Source organism: Pinus tabuliformis, chromosome 9, assembly GCF_031772625.1.
Source record: "Pinus tabuliformis cultivar Carrire ecotype Pingquan chromosome 9, CPIR1, whole genome shotgun sequence".
Classification (NCBI taxonomy): domain Eukaryota; kingdom Viridiplantae; phylum Streptophyta; class Pinopsida; order Pinales; family Pinaceae; genus Pinus; species Pinus tabuliformis.
Genome location: NC_142307.1, coordinates 1617777565 through 1617794018, shown reverse-complemented (window position 1 = coordinate 1617794018; position 16454 = coordinate 1617777565). Strand labels below are relative to the sequence as shown.

The 16454-nt window shown below is 35.5% G+C and overlaps 1 protein-coding gene and 1 pseudogene across 1 annotated transcript in view; both read left to right on the top strand.

The window, feature by feature from the left end:
- LOC149154989 (alpha-dioxygenase PIOX-like) overlaps positions 1-14928 on the top strand; it is a 30362-nt gene extending 15434 nt beyond the window's left edge. The window contains exons 11-12 of the mRNA XM_089444280.1: positions 6682-6822; positions 14698-14928. Coding sequence (XP_089300406.1) covers positions 6682-6822; positions 14698-14928 — 372 coding nt within the window. The remainder of the gene's footprint in view (positions 1-6681; positions 6823-14697) is intronic.
- Positions 14929-15552: 624 nt separating this feature from the next.
- Positions 15553-16454, top strand: part of LOC149154988 (alpha-dioxygenase PIOX-like) — a 31503-nt pseudogene continuing 30601 nt past the window's right edge.

Sequence of the window (16454 nt, the reverse complement as noted above, 5' to 3'; positions counted from 1 at the left end):
TGGGTTTATAATATTAGTCCCTTGGATTTAATATTATTCTCTTAGGTTCATAATCCCTTGGGGTCTTACTTTTAATCCCTTCGTTTTATTATTCCTTTGGGTTTCTCATATTAATCCCTTGGGTTTATTATTCCCTTAGGTTTATAATATCAATCATGGTAAACCATTGTCAATCATAGCTAACCATGCTTGAATGTCACATTGTGACAAGGATTGTCTCACCATGAAAATAAATAATAATCCCTTGGCTTTATTGTTCCTTTGGGTTTATTATATCAAACCCTTGGGTTTATATTATTAGTCCCTTTTGTTTAATAGTATTCCCTTTGGTTCATAATCCCTTGGGGTTTTAGTATTAATCCCTTGGGTTTATAATATCAATTGCTTGGGTTTATTATTCCTGAGTCAAACATGGTTTATTATGATGTCAACCATGGTATAACATGGAATTGTGATAAGGATTGTCTCAATATGAACATCAATGATGGTTGATCATGTTTATATCAACGTTTATAATATTTGTCTTAGGGTTTGTATACATTGGGTTTATAATATTAGTCCCTTGGGTTCAATATTATTCCCTTGGGTTCATAATCCCTTGGGGTTTTAGTATTAATCCCTTGGGTTTACTATTCCCTTAGGTTTATAATATCAATCATGGTCAACCATGTTTGAATGCTGCATTATGACAAGGATTCTCTCACGATCAAAATAAACCATGTTTATTTTTTTGTTTGTGATATTTGGGTTTATCAATATTGGGTTTATAATATTGGTCCCTTGGGCTTAATATTATTCCCTTGGGTTCATAATCCCTTGGGTTTTTAGTATTGATCCCTTGGGCTTAATATTATTCCCTTGGGGTTTTAGTATTAATGTAAATAAGTTGGGTTTACTATTCCTTTAGGTTTATAATATGAAAATCAATGATGGTCGATCATGTTTATTTTAATATTTATAATAATTGTCTTGGGGTTTATATACTTGGGTTTATAATATTAGTCCCTTGGATTTAATATAATTCCCTTGAGTTCATAACCCCTTGGGGTTTTAGTACTAATCCCTTCGTTTTATTATTCCTTTCGGTTTCTCATATTAATCCCTTGGGTTTATTATTTCCTTAGGTTTATAATATCGATCATGGTAAACCATTGTCAATTATAGCCAACCATGGTCAACCATGCTTGAATGTCACATTGTCACAAGGATCTTCTAACCATGAAAATAAATGATTTTTATTTTAGTGTTTGTAATATTTATATTTCGGTTTATGAATGTTGGGTTTATAATATTAGTCCCTTGGGTTTAATATTATTCCCTTGGGTTCATAATCCTTTGGGGTTTTAGTATTAATCCCTTGGGTTTATTATTCATTTGGGTTTATAATATCAATCCCTTGGGTTTATTATTACCTCATGTTTATAATATTAATCATGGGCAACCATGGTTGAATGTCACATTGTCACAAGGATTGTCTCACCATGAATAAATCATGTTTATTTTAGTCTTTGTAATATTTATATTTGGGTAAACAAATGTTGGGTTTATAATATTAGTCCCTTGGGCTGAATATTATTCCCTTGGGTTCATAATCCCTTGGGGTTTTAGTATTAATCCCTTGGGCTTAATATTATCCCCTTGGGTTCATAATCCCTTGGGGTTTTAGTATTAATCCCTTCGGTTTATTATTCATTTGGGTTTATAATGTAAATAAGTTGGGTTTACTATTCCCTTAGGTTTATAATATCAATCATGGTCAACCATTGTCAATCATAGCCAACCATGGTCAACCATGTTTGAATGTTGCATTGTGACAAGGATTATCTCACCATCAAAATAAACCATGTTTATTCTAGTTTTCATAGTATTTATATTTGGGTTTATCAATATTGTGTTTATAATATTATTCCCATGGGTCTAATATTATTCCCTTCGGTTCATAATCCCTTGGAGTTTTAGTATTAATCCCTTAGTTTTATTATTCCTTGCGGTTTATAATATCAATCCCTTCGGTTTATTATTCCCTTAGGTTTATAATATCAGTCATGGTCAACCATGGTTGATTCTCGCATTGTGACAAGGATTGTGTTACTGTCAAAATAAATCATGTTTATTTTAGTGTTTGTAGTATTTATATTTGGGTTTACCAAATTTGGGTTTATAATATTAGTCCTATGGTTGAATGTCGCATTTTGACAAAGATTGTCTGACCATGAAAATAAACCATGTTTATTTTAGTGTTTATAATATTTATATTTGGGTTTACCATATTAGTCACGTGGTTGAGTGTCCCATTTTGACAAATATTGTTACATTTGGGTTTACAATTGTTGGTTCTATAGTATTAGGCCCTTGGGTTTAATATTATTCCATTGGGTTCATAATCCCCTGGGGTTTTAGTATTAATCCCTTGGGTTTATTGTTCATTGGGGTTTTAGTATTAATCCCTTGGGTTTATTGTTTATTTGGGTTTATAATATCAATCATTGTAAACAATTGTTAATCATAGCCAAACATGGTCAATCATGGTTGAATGTCGCATTGTGACAAGAATTGTCTCACCATCAAAATAAACCATGTTTATTTTAGTGTTTGTAGTATTTATATTTGGGTTGATATAAATAATCCTAAATAATCCTAAATACCCATAATAATTATTAATGTGGTTGATATAAGCCTATTAGTGTATATCAACCACATTGGAAAATGTGGTTCTATATATGTTTCATATACGCCTATTAGCGTTTATCAATCACATTGGTAAATGTGGTTGTGCTAGTATATAAAAGAATTGAATGTAAAATATTTCAAGTAGTTTTATTATTATATAATTTGATCCTTCTTCAAGTTGATTAATATTATTTGAAAATCTAGAAAAAATTGTTTGAATTATAGTTTAAGCTATATAGTTTACATGATTCAGTTCAAGTGACCAAGGGAATTTTCAAGGCATTTAAGCTATTTATGCATTTAAATATACATATAAAAATAATTGGTATAGATCCATCTTAACAGTATATTTATATCAACCATTAAAAATGATCAAATCTCTTCAAGTGTAAACCTCTGCTAGATTGTATCCCTATCAAGCCTTGTTCGATCTAAAACCATTCTTAAGATGGATCTATATTGGTAACGTATACAATTTCTTCAACCATGAAGCAACATATAAATATATATGGTTAAGATAGATCATAACATATCGAATTTCTTCAATGATGAAGCAACATACATACATATATATATATATATATATATATATATATATATATATATATATATATATATATATATATATATATCATAATGAAGCAACATATATTTATAAATATATAGTTTATAATAAAGACACCTTTTAAAAATTATTGATGTAAGCTTATAGATAGAACTCCCATGAGTAAAGTTCCTTGTCTTGTGTCAACCTCATTAAAAAATGAAACCAAGGATCTGAGGATAGTTCCTTTTCTTATGTCAACCTCGTTAAAAAATGAAACCAAGGATATGAGGGGAGTTCTTTTACTATGTCAACCTCATTAAAAAAACAAACAGCTCTATGAGCATAGTTCCTTGTCTTGTGTCGAGCTCGTTAAAAAATGAAACAAGGAGTATGAGCATAGTTCCTTGTCTTGTGTCAAGCTCATTAAAAAATGAAACAAGGAAGCTGAGTAGAGTTCCTTGACTTGTGTCAAGCTTATTAAAAAATGAAACAAGGTCCCCTAGAGCAAAGTTCCAATTCGAGCCTTTGATTAGATCTCGTAAAATCCCAGTAGTCACTTGATCTTGTAAACGAACCTTCATTCCATCCACCTAATAGCCACGAGTAGTCTACTTAGGTGAATGTAATGAAGCTTGGGGGGCATGCACTTAGTGGTAAAGTTAAGTTTCCCTATAGGTTATGTGAAGGGAATCACCCCATTCACCTTTGTCCCTATCTAGACGAAGCTAACAAGGTGTTGGATAATTGTCCCGCTTCACTGCAACGACTTCCATCTGGTTACAGGAGACTCTCCCTTTTATCATGCAGGGGCATGTAAACCAATAGCAAGCATAGTTCTTTGTTTCAAGTTTCTGTAAAAATTAAATTGAATTGAAGCATGGGTCTTCATTTCAAGCTTGTGTAAAAATAAAACTGAATTCAAGCATAGTTTATAGTTTCAAGCTTGTGTAAATATGAAACTGAATCCAAGCATAGTTTCCCATGGTTCAAGATTTTATAAAAATGAACCCATCTCCATTTTAACCCTCATGATTCTCATTCTATCTTCCTCTTCCATCAAATGAGCCTTGGTTTTTCTCCTTCCATCGGCACTATCTGCATGGCCGATCATACGCTTTCACTTGGTTGTTTTACTCTTTTTGAGGAACAGTTGCAATGAGTGGTCTTGTTAGCCAGCATCTTCACTTAAATAAACATGTTTTGAGAAGTTCCAACATCACTGGAACCAGTTTCTACCCAAGATACCACTCATTCCTTAAAATGGAGTCCTCTTTAAGCTCTTTTCAGACTCTCGAACTATGAAAAGATTGTCGAGCGCTTTTCCTTTTCAGCTCGTTAACGAATTGGAAATGATATCTCTCTTGTATTATTTTACACTTTTTTAGGCTTGAGAGATTAATTTACAAAAAGGAATTTGTGGATTTTTATTTTTGTCCCCTTTCAAACTCTCTAAACATGAAAAATACTGAGTTATCTTTGTCGTTAAACTCGTTAAAACATCAAATAGAGACAAAGTTGTCCATCTAGAAAAGACTAAGTTTCACCTTTGCTAGACCTGTTAAAACATCAAATAGCGATGGATTCACCCAAAGGGTGGAATTATACAACAAGCATATTTTATCCTCCTCAATCTTGATAAAAAATAAAGAGGTACTGGTCAACAATGACTAGGGAAAATGGAGAAAGGGGAAAACCACTTTATGGTAGCAGGTTGCTCTTGAACATGACACTTTCACTCCATCATCATGACTATCTAGCATGGGTTATTAGCTTGATGGTTATCATAACATTGGTCTATCATACCATCCATCACTTTTTTTTGGTTCAATACTACCAATTCATTTCAATGTCACCGATATGTTCAAGAGAAGTCATTCAGTCAAAATTCATCCTTTGCAATACCATAAACCTTCATTTTCATGACCGCCATTCCGAAACCTTTTATCGTTAGTCAAATTCCATCTCTAAAATCACTACACTCGTTTCGTGTCATTGATGTGGGATACATCAAGGCCCTCCTGCGATGAGTCGCTTCTTGTCGACATCAACACATTATCCAAGAAGTTGACTTAGAAACACCCTTCCAGTACCTTGAGGCTTGCATGCATCAATGGCAAGTTTCTTGCTTCTGGAAATAGGTTAACATCAATGGCCTTCGACCGAAAGACTTTGTATGGTGTTTGACATCAAATCATCCATTCACACCATGCAAAATGTACTGTAGTACCTTGAGGATCATTATCATTATCGATGATTTCTCTCGCATCTGTTAACAACTTACATCATTGGCTGGTAATCAGATGGTGTCTTCCCATGTTCGACTTCAGATCAGATATTCACATGGTTAGACTCGTACTTGAGCAAACGATTGAATGAGATAAAAGACCCCGGATTTAGTTCCATCCATACGGGCTATAATTTTAGGAGTACTAAATCATATGTACAATGGCTTTACACTGATAGTCATTCCGATCATGGGTCTATATCTGTATACAACTGTTTATGTACATGTAATGAAAGTTTATAAGTTGAGCATGGGTATGCCTTCCCTCAGCGATTCATCTAAAATCAAATATCATGATATGTGTATTGTAATTGATGTAGGTCACCTTCCACTTTGATACCTTCTCATCACATCGTAAAGCATTTCATTCGCCATTGGCATTTTTTTGACTTCATGCTTTAGGGGGTAGTTCTTATAGATCCATTTGGGCATATCAATCCCATCATCCAGATTAGTGTTTTAGGGCTCATCAAACCCCAATTTCAATTGCTACATGCCATAAACAAGTCACCCCTTTGAATGCTTCCTTCCCAGACAATTTCATGACTTGAAGACATCCAGAAACAACCTCTAGAGGGATTAGCACAAGTAAGCCCTTCTAAAGGTGTGCTGCAGAGCAGTTGAGTCCACTACCAGGGTGCTCTGCAGAGGACTTAGTCTTCCTTTCACCTGCACTGGGCGAGAATGAGTGAAATTCACATAGGGTTTGGGGAATATTTTTATCTTTTGGAGTCATCTAGAAGGTTCCCTCACTTATCAACTCCTATGAGCTCGAAATGGATGAGGAATGAGTTAGGGTGCATCCCATCCTCTCATCTGATGTAGGAGCATCTGAACACCTTAGTGGAAAAAAATTAGAGAAAGAAGACACATGGACAACCAGGCCAAGCATGAACCAAATTCAGTTAATGAACAAATTTCAGTTAAAAAATCAGTTAAAACTGAATGTATGTATAACAAGATATTAAGAATTCATTAGTGAATCAAGAAACAAGAGAAAAAACCTGTGCGTGTGAGAAAACGTAAAATGTAGTTGCTGGAGAATTCTTGATTAAGGCTGAGATGCCTTAAATTGTAACCGAGTTTGTAAATAAGGAAAATGTGTCTTTGTGAATTCATAAGGAAATGCGTCTTTGTGAATTTATGTCTGTGTATTTTTTTTGTTTGAATTGTTTGCCAGCAATTTAGATTCTCTGCAGCCATCGCTGAAACGAGGAAAGCTCAAAGCTCCAGGAGACAAAGGCTCCCATCTGTGTTGACAGTCGTGAACTTGAGAAATTGGCTGAAAGAGGCACGAGAAGTTGGGGCTTTGCGTCGCCAGGTCTTGCTTCGAATTCGTTAGAGCATATTTTAGATTTTATATCTGGTTCATTCTTGAGGGTAGTTTTGATCACCACGACTATCATTCCTAGAAAACTACAATGAGAAGATCAGATAGCGCAATTTATGTTGGCAAGCTTCCTGGTGACATACATGAGAGTGAGATTGAAGATTTGTTTTACAAGTATGGATGAGGATCACTATAGGAAGGATGAAATTGCCGCTCTTGGAGGAAAGGCGTGAGTGAGTAGAACATCTTCAGTGCATTTTATGGTCGTCTGAAAGAGATTTGGAAGTATCATAGATGCCATCCTATTGCAGGTGTTATTGAATCTAAAGATCCTGTTATTGAAAAATCACATTATTTCCGTTTCTAAGTGATGCAGATACTTAGCCATGGATGTCTGGACAAAGTCACATGTACTGTGTTTGATCTTCAAATGAAAAGTTATACGAAGTTGCAGTCAGTATCAAGGGCGGCTATTCAAGATTTAATTGGCAAATCTGAATGTGTGAAGTATGTTGAAGAAGGAGCGGCAACAAGAATCCACAGCTGAAGCAACAATAGCAAAGAACCCTGAAAAGAAAGTGCGTGTGTGGATGAAGAGAGATGGGAACGTCATCATGCATTACCATCCTTGTTTGTTCTGGCGAGTGCCTTCAGTAATTCCAAATAAGGCAAGTGAGATCGTGAGAAGCATTGCAGATAGTCTTTGTGGGCCCATAACCCATAGGCCTCAAGAACGATTTATTGGGGAAATGGGATTTTGGTTCACCCCAAAATCCCGTCCTCATCATCATCCCTTCCTCCATGGAACTAATTGTAAGTATGGAAGGCCATTCAATGCCACCATTTATGACAAAACCTCCTTTATCTTCGTATAAATTGACCACTCATCTAAGTGATCAGGGGTTGGATTATGTTGAATTGTAATGAGATAATGCTGTTATGGATTATGTGGATGGGATCCAAGCTAAAGGAATGGCTTTGAATCAGACACCAATGGTTGTAATTCCTTCTTCTATCTAATAAAGTGTTTGAACCTTTCTCACATATGTTTGTATTGTTTCATAATGCTTATATGTGTGAATTGTATCTGATTCCTTTAACTTGTATTCAATAGATCATGTGCTTTAATCGATTCTTTGTTTTCTATTGTGTTTATAGGTACTTCTCAAGCGTATTAAGTGTGGGAAGGAACGACATGATCGATACAAGGGAGATGAGAGGAAAGCGAAACTACAAGTAGGTCTTCTCATCTTCTCATCTTATCTATTGTTTATAGGAAAAGTCTCACGTCACTCTAGACAACACTATGGACGTTGTCAACAAGTTAACTGATGGAAAATAAAAACATCATGCCTTCTCCTCCTGATATTGGCTTCCACGCTAACTGCAAATATGTTTTGTTGCAGACAAAATTGTACAAAAATTCAGGCATATTTGCAATCTTGTGACCAATGTAACAGAGAAGTTGTACAAGGAGAACAAAGAATAAATAAAGGCTGACTAGTTGGAAAGAACTTTCATAAGGTTTTTGCATCCAAATTATGTAGAGATGATGAAATATATTATAGCTGAAAGATTTGTCCAGAATGTTATTACAATTTGACAGACACGCCTTCTTCCATTGTGAATTCCGCCAGTGTCGCAGGGGGCTCCACATTGTTGTTGTTGCACTGGAGCGACCCCCCACAGGGTCCAATGGAACATTTCCTTCTTTCGTCCTTGTCAAATGTCCATAACATGCGTCCCCACATTTGGATCGACCATCCACCGGGAGATTCAATTGTCATACTCTGCCCGGGCCTCACCTCGAAACCTATGCTGAATAGCTCCTATGTGCCCGCACCCGCCTAGATTCTCGGCCATACCATATACTCGCAACTATTCACTAGCGTAAACGATGACGCCCACGCCCCTGCCACATTCAATAACCACATCACCTCAATATTACATTACTCTTATTTCTAATCAACAACTTAAGTTACAAAAGGAGCAAGCTTACAAACATTTAAGAAGGTAGTTTAGTTTAATTGGTTGTTTGATGTAACTAAACAAATAATCTACTGTCGGTCCCCAATAAATCCATAAAACAAAAAACACAATACTGAATAGAAATATAATTGCAACATATATCATTTGAATTGTCTACTTACTTCCAATATTATTGCATTTTGCATATTTTTCTACTTACTTCTTCTTCTTCATCTCATCTAGAAGGCACCTCTTATGACCAACGCTTACTTTGGATATCTAGTTGCACTCACTTTTTTAAACAGAATGTCCACCCACCCACCCAACTCAATTTAAACTCATACTGGACTCCTAAAACTCAGGGATAACATATACATGACTTCAGAAAGACTTCTAACTTGAAATTCCTAAGCTAATTAAGTTAATTAAACTTAATTAACTATTCACAAGTTGTTATGAGAATAGAATTCAATTTTAATTCTCAGTTTAATTCAAAGACAGACTAAATTGGAATTTCTTGTTGCCATTTCTAAACAATTGTGTTGCATGAGTGGGCCTAGGAATCTTGCTAGTGAATGGAAGGATATACGGTAAAGCCAAGAGGTGGTTTGATCTTTGTTGGGCCTAGTAATCGCGGGTTTGGGATATGAGATAACACATGGAGAGTAGGCCTCAACTTAGGGCATAGTAATCCAGGTTTGGATTGCGATAAAGCTTGAGATATTGCGATAAAGCGATAAAATTCCTCACGGTGTAGGTGGAGAAATATAGTGGCATCCATGCTTGTTTTTGCCTAGTGATCTGGTGGAGATCATGGTAAAGCTTGTTATTACATGTTCATTATGTTGCCTAGTGATCCGAGATGGATTACGGTAAAGCCTGGTTTCTATTGATCAGGGTGAGGATGTTTAGCCTCGCTATACCCCAGTTGGTTCTTTCGGTTTGAGTCCCACATTCATGCCTGGAATATGGCACGAGGGTGAATGGCTAAAGAGAGATTTGGCTCATCCATTCTATGGTCAGGTGGAACGTGGTAGTCCCATCCCAGGTTTGGATTTTGCATCACTAATCAAAGTTTATTTATCTTTGTATTTCTATGAGTATTATATTGGTTTATATGTGGATCATATGGTTGTGATTTCATTAGTATTTTTGCTACTATTATGTTGGTTATATACGTGTTTTATGACAGTGGCTATTTATGGCTCTCATCAACGTTTTACTTGTAAATGAATGGAAAATGTATCTATGACCTACTAGATGATAATACAACAATTGTTAAGAGGGAATAATGTTTCTTAGCAATTCTCAGATAAGTATGAGATCCCTATGCTTCAATATGTTGTTTACACCTGTAGATTACATATTTGTGATATTTTTGACGAAATGCTTGTCATGGCTAGTAGGGGAATGGTTAAGAGCTTGTTCAATGATTTGTTTTTGCATCATTGTTTCCTTGTTAATTTATTGTTATGAAGATGTCATTCAATTCTGTGCGGTGAACTAGGATCAGGGCTTGAAAAAGTGGCTTAAATCCGGGGAACGTTGGCACATAACTGGAAAAAATAGTCCCCGGATGATGGCATGCCTGTAGCATGAGAGCATCCAAAGCCCCTTGGGCACTGGCAGGCCTATAGCAAGAGAGCGTCCAAAGGTCAAGTGATCAAAAGCTTTAGTGGGACCCAAGGGCTAGCTTCCTGAAGTGTTGGGATGGTTGTCAGGGGTCTTGTAGCTAATGTGGAAGGTTTGTATGTTGTGTTTCTATCAATTTCACTTCCTTATGGTCACCTAGGAGGTTGAATCATATCATAGTAGCCTCTCGTCACATGTTTACCTCGGTTGGCCGGTTACCTGGGTAGATGTGGGAGGAGGGAGTTAAATTTCATAGGGAACTTAGAGAAAAGTAACTTTTATAGCAAGAGTTTTTATTCTACCTTTAGATTGAACAAATTTTTTAGATAAATTCATTGGATATCATTGCTAGGGATGTTGGGCACCTATTTAAATATGTATTTATTACAAGATATCTATATTTTCACATTAAGAACTCAGGTAACATCATCAAATAACTCTTAAAAAGAGGTTTCTTATGCACAAAACTAGGATAGTGATGTATTTAAGTCAATGACATTTCTCTTGTATCTTGCATGGGTGAATGAGTTTTACAAGATATTTAATATCTTTCCTCCACACTTTTGCAATGAACTAACTCTCAAAAAATAACATCTTTACTAATTCTCTTTTCATTTGCATATGTATCAAAGAGAGGGTCCATGGAATCCTCGTTTATGTAGATTGTCATGAGTAAAGATTTTGTTGAGAGCAAGAATCCAAATGGATATATGGATAGGTGGTGATCAATATCCCCCTTCAACTAATTTCTAGATGAGGGAATGGGGTGATAGGTTTTGGCTAGTTAAATATTTCAAATATTCAATGGTCATAAATAGATTCCCCCTTGCGGGGGGCGAGGGGGGGGGGGGGGGGGTGCATCCTCTTCAATATTTGGCTCATTTATTTAAGGGAGATGCACCCTTTAGTTGAGATAGATGCTAGTTCATCTTATTGCATAACTCGTTAGGAGGATTTAAATACTTGCATCTGGTCCATTTCGAACCTAAAATTAAATAGAGTTGTCCCATTATTTATTTATTTTTATGTGTGGTTCACGAACACTGGAGATCGGTGGTCGTTACATCCACATAAAATATTTAGGCATATCCACGTGAAGGGATCACTTCCCACCAACTCAGTAGCAGAGCCTAACCCCAAGAACATCGAGGATAACTGACGATGTGACGTTCCATTACCGAGGTTCTTTAATGATGAGAACTCGAACAATTGAGCTAATACTTGGGGCTATTAGAGTTTTCCCATTCAGAAAGATCAATGAGAAATTTGATATCTTGATTTAATATCTATACTCTTATATATTGAAGGAAAATCCCTAAAGAAAGGGATGGAAACCCATTATATTGTCTTCCCATACTTTGGTTTGTTTCATGATACCTAGAATCCACGTGAAATGCTTTTGGGTGAAGGTATGAATGCTTTATGGAGATACTAAAGAGGGGATCCAAAGATCATTGGCAATTGATCATCCAAGGTTCTAATATGTTTTTCTCTAAAGTATCTACGCTAGAGAACTTCTTCCCACTATTTATATTTTACTTGTCACATATCTCCATAAAGAGCTTGGCTCCCTTTGCTTGATTAGACAATATAGGATCTATTATTTCCAAATAACATCTATTTAAGGGAGCATGACCTTCTTTCCACTATTTATATTTTACTTGTCACATATCTCCATAAAGAGCATGGCTCCCTTTGCTTGATTAGACAATATAGGATCTATTATTTCCAAATAACATCTATTTAAGGGACCATGAACTCTTTTATAGTTGACTGGATGGAATTTATTTTTCTTTTCTTCCTTGCCACATGAATATTTTAATCTCTAAATCTGTAAAGATTGTGTGAAATGCGTTGGCAATGTGATATTAAAAAATCTGTATTTGTTTTGCACTTCCAAATTTGTTTCTGGTTGGAAACCGTTGTGCACTTGCAGTATAATATTCCAGTGCTAATTATTTCCATTAAGAATAGTCAAGAATCTAACTGGGCCTAACTCATGCATTGCCCATGAAAGCTGAAGAAGGCATTGCAAGGTTTTTTTAGAAATCTCCTGGAAAGATTTGGGTGACTAGCGTTGGCATGCGATTAACTAGCAAAGATGATGATCAGGTGTTTTGTACTTAGTGTCCTAAAACTGGTTGGTGAAACCAGGTTGTATCATTTTGGTGAAACTAAGTAGGTGTCATTACAATCCAGTGATTTGTATTTTCTATATGCAAACTCTGTAACATAACTACACTAAATGAGAATGCGGTTTACTAAAATATGTCATCAATGGTTTATGCATTTATATCAGCTTCTAATACTAGCTACATTATCTCATTAAATTGAGATGTGCTAAATCACAAAGAAATTATAGTGTCACTGCATAAATATATGTATTTATCTATAAGTTGGTAGTCAAGAGCAGGGTTGCTATGTAGTGTTTCTTCTATAATACTTCATGTTTTGTTACTCTGTTAAGACTTTGATCTAAATGGTTGAGTAGGAATTTATAGCTCAAGAAACAGCATGTGAAATTACACGTTAATTATAATACTAGTTCAGGAAAAATGGCTTGAGATGGATCTCTCTCCCCGTATCCATATGAAAGAAATTTAATTATATAAAAAGTATGTATTATATTTTTATGGAATTGTTAATAAATTTGATAATTATATAAGTAAATTAACTAATTAATTTATATAAATATTATTTTTTTAAATTTGTACATTCAATATAAAATTCAATTATTCTTTCTCTATTTTTTTAAATCCATATAAGAATAATTTTGATGCAATAAGTTCACTTTTATATATTATCTATATAAGATAAGTCACAAATTAATTCAAAAATATGACTTCATAATTTCTTCCTATAAATAGAAAGGTAAAATGTTATTTAGTTATATGTTGGCTGTAATTTTGAAATGCAAGTTTCTCTACACTAATGAAGAATTGTATGGAACTTAATTGGCTTGATCAGACACCACCTGTTTTACACCTCAGCAAGATCCGTCGTGCTTTGTCCTTGGTGAGAGTTCACCATAATCCCCCGATTTCATTTAATTGGTGCATGATCGATTCTCAATTTACCCAATAATGGTCTTACATAAAAAAAAGATACAAAGCAATATGCTCATAAAAGGACACCTTCCAATTGTAAAAATGGGTAGTTTCTAGAAAAAAAACCTCCACACAAACCCTCCACCCGACCCTTTTGCTCCGCATTACCTTCCACCCAACCCTTTTGCTCTACATTTCTTTTCATGAGCATGAAATTTTTCTTATCAATGTTTCCAATGTGATGTCTGAAATTATTTTTCAATAGTCTGAGAATGGAATTTTTCTTATCAGTGTTTCCAATGTGAAATCAGAAATTGTTTTTTTTATTGGATTTAATTGTACTAGAGAGACATCATTTCTTTTTCTACATATTTAATTTAAATTTGTTGTGTTGTTGAAAACAATTGACTCCATTGCGTCTATGTTGTTGAGTTGTAGAATCAAATTAGAGATAAGGTTCAACCTATATTCCTTTCCCAGATTAAACTAGGATGAAGAATTTCTAGTTTAAGCTTATGATAAAAATGAAAGCTTGTAAGGGATTGCAAATGGTTATTTTGGGGAAATGTTGGTATGTAAAATTGTGAAAAACTTGATTATTATTTTTAAATTCTATATTTATAATTAAAAAGGGGAAGTTTTTTTTATTACAAATTTTGTGTGTTAAAAATGAATATTGTCATCATTATCATTACATTGAATGTAGCTAAACGTATTGAGTTATTTGCATTTTATAAATAAAAATCTAAGAGTATTTGTGTTATTAAGAGGATTTTTGAAATTATGTAGCTGATTTCTAATTCTAAAATTTTGTTGTGAGCATGCATCAATGGGTTCTATTTTTGACAAGATGATCTTCCCAAACTTCGATGTATCTTTGCACCTTTAAGGGAAATTGCTAATATGTACTCGCATAATTAAATAAGAAACGTTATTCTGGTAAGGCATGCAAACTAAACTACAACATTGCGTTTTCTGTTTTATGGATTTATTGGACACCGATACTAGACTATTTGTTTATTTACATCAAACAACCAATTAAAATAAACTACCTTCTTAAATGTTTGTGAGCTTGTTCCTCTAGTAACTTATATTGTTGATTAGAAATATGAGTAACTTAATTTTGAGGTGATTTACTTATTCAATGTGGCAAGGGCGCGGGCGTCGTCGTTTGACACTAATAAACCATTGCGATTGCACTGTATGGCCGGGATTCCAGGCGGGCGCGGGCACAGAGGAATCCAGCACGGGTTTCAAGGTGAGGCCCGGGCAGAGTATGACAGTTAAGCTCCTAGTGGATGGTCGGGCCGCGTGTGGAGAGGCACGTTGTCCACATTCGATGAGTACGGAAGATGGAAATGTGCCACCGGCCGCTGCGGGGGGGTTGCTCCTATGCAATGGCAACAGTGCGGAGCCCCCTGCGACGCTGGCGGAATTCACATTGAGCTAAGGAGGTGACCATATGAGGCTGACGATCACATTTGTAAGTTTATGCGTGGGGGGTTGCTCCTGTGCAATGGCAACAACGCGGAGCCGCCTGCGTCGCTGGCGGAATTCATGTGGGAGATGGCTTTGTATCTTAAATATAAGTATAATGGATAATGCAGGTAATAAATCGATTATAAAATGATATTCAATATATAATTGGCTTATATTACTCAACATTTACTATTTTAAAACAACTTACGGTTTAAGAAAAAGAGATGAACCATGATCTACTCTGAGCTTTATTTTCATTTATGAACATGGCTGGGATGGTACCGTGTATAACTACGTGGTTAATGACAGAAAAAATATTTTTCTGTGAAATAAAGATCCTGCATAAAAATACGTTAGCCAATCATAAAATTCAAACGGGTCAGGTCGATAAAAATACGTCCACCCAGAGAAAATAAAGTCACTCCATTCTACCTAAAACAAAAGAGTGAATTCTGAATGACTCCGTTCTAGCTTTCGACTACTCTGGTCTCAGCCCTCTATATAAAGGCCTCCAGTGTTCTTTCTTCCAGCGCAGAGAGCATTCCCCTCCTCTTCGATCTTGCGTATTAATTGCAGTTGTATTCTGTTTGAGATCATGGGTTTGCTTGACCGTAACCTCGTCTCCCAATATTCAAGATTGAGTTTCATAGACAGGCTCCTCTTCCTAGTAAGTATCACCATGAAATGAAATGTTGTAAATGTAGAATACTGAATGAATGAGGGGTTATGAACTTAGATGTTTCTCTTTTTTTCCTGATCTGCAGATTGTACATTTGGTGGATCGATTCTACGCGTGGCATAGATTGCCTGTCTGCCTAGGACTCCTATACCTGGAGATAAGGCGGACATTGCAAGAGCGTTATAATCTTATCAATGTGGGAAGTACGATAGTGCAGGGAGGAAGATATAATGCAGTGGATAGAACTCCTGATGGAAGTTACGATGACCTGTTCTGTGCCGAAACAGGATGCCAAGGGGCATTCTTTGGGCGAAACATGCTGCCTTCTCAGCATGATAAGGTCATTAAACCATCCCACCAAACATTGTTTCTTTTTCACATGTCATTAATCTGATAACTACATGTGGATTTACTAAACCGTTGCTAAAGCCACATCCCATGGTAGTTGCTACCAAGCTGCTCTCTCGGAGGAAAATGGTAGATACAGGCAAACAATTTAACATGCTTGCTGCCACGTGGATCCAGTTCATGATTCATGACTGGGTCGATCATGTTGAAGACATAGTATATGTAAGCAGAACGTTTTCAATCACCATTATCACAATTTTCAATGCAAATATCATAAATTATATAACATTAACTTTACCTTATTCAATGAGCGTATGCTCTCTGTTAAATTTCTCTCAGTATATTTTCTGGTATAATTTGCCTAGAATTTTGTAGTGATTTTATTAGAATCATAAATTTCAAGAGTGCATTTTTTACAATCTTAGTGTTCTGAAGCTTTTCAGGGTGTCGGAATTATAGATAGTTAAAAA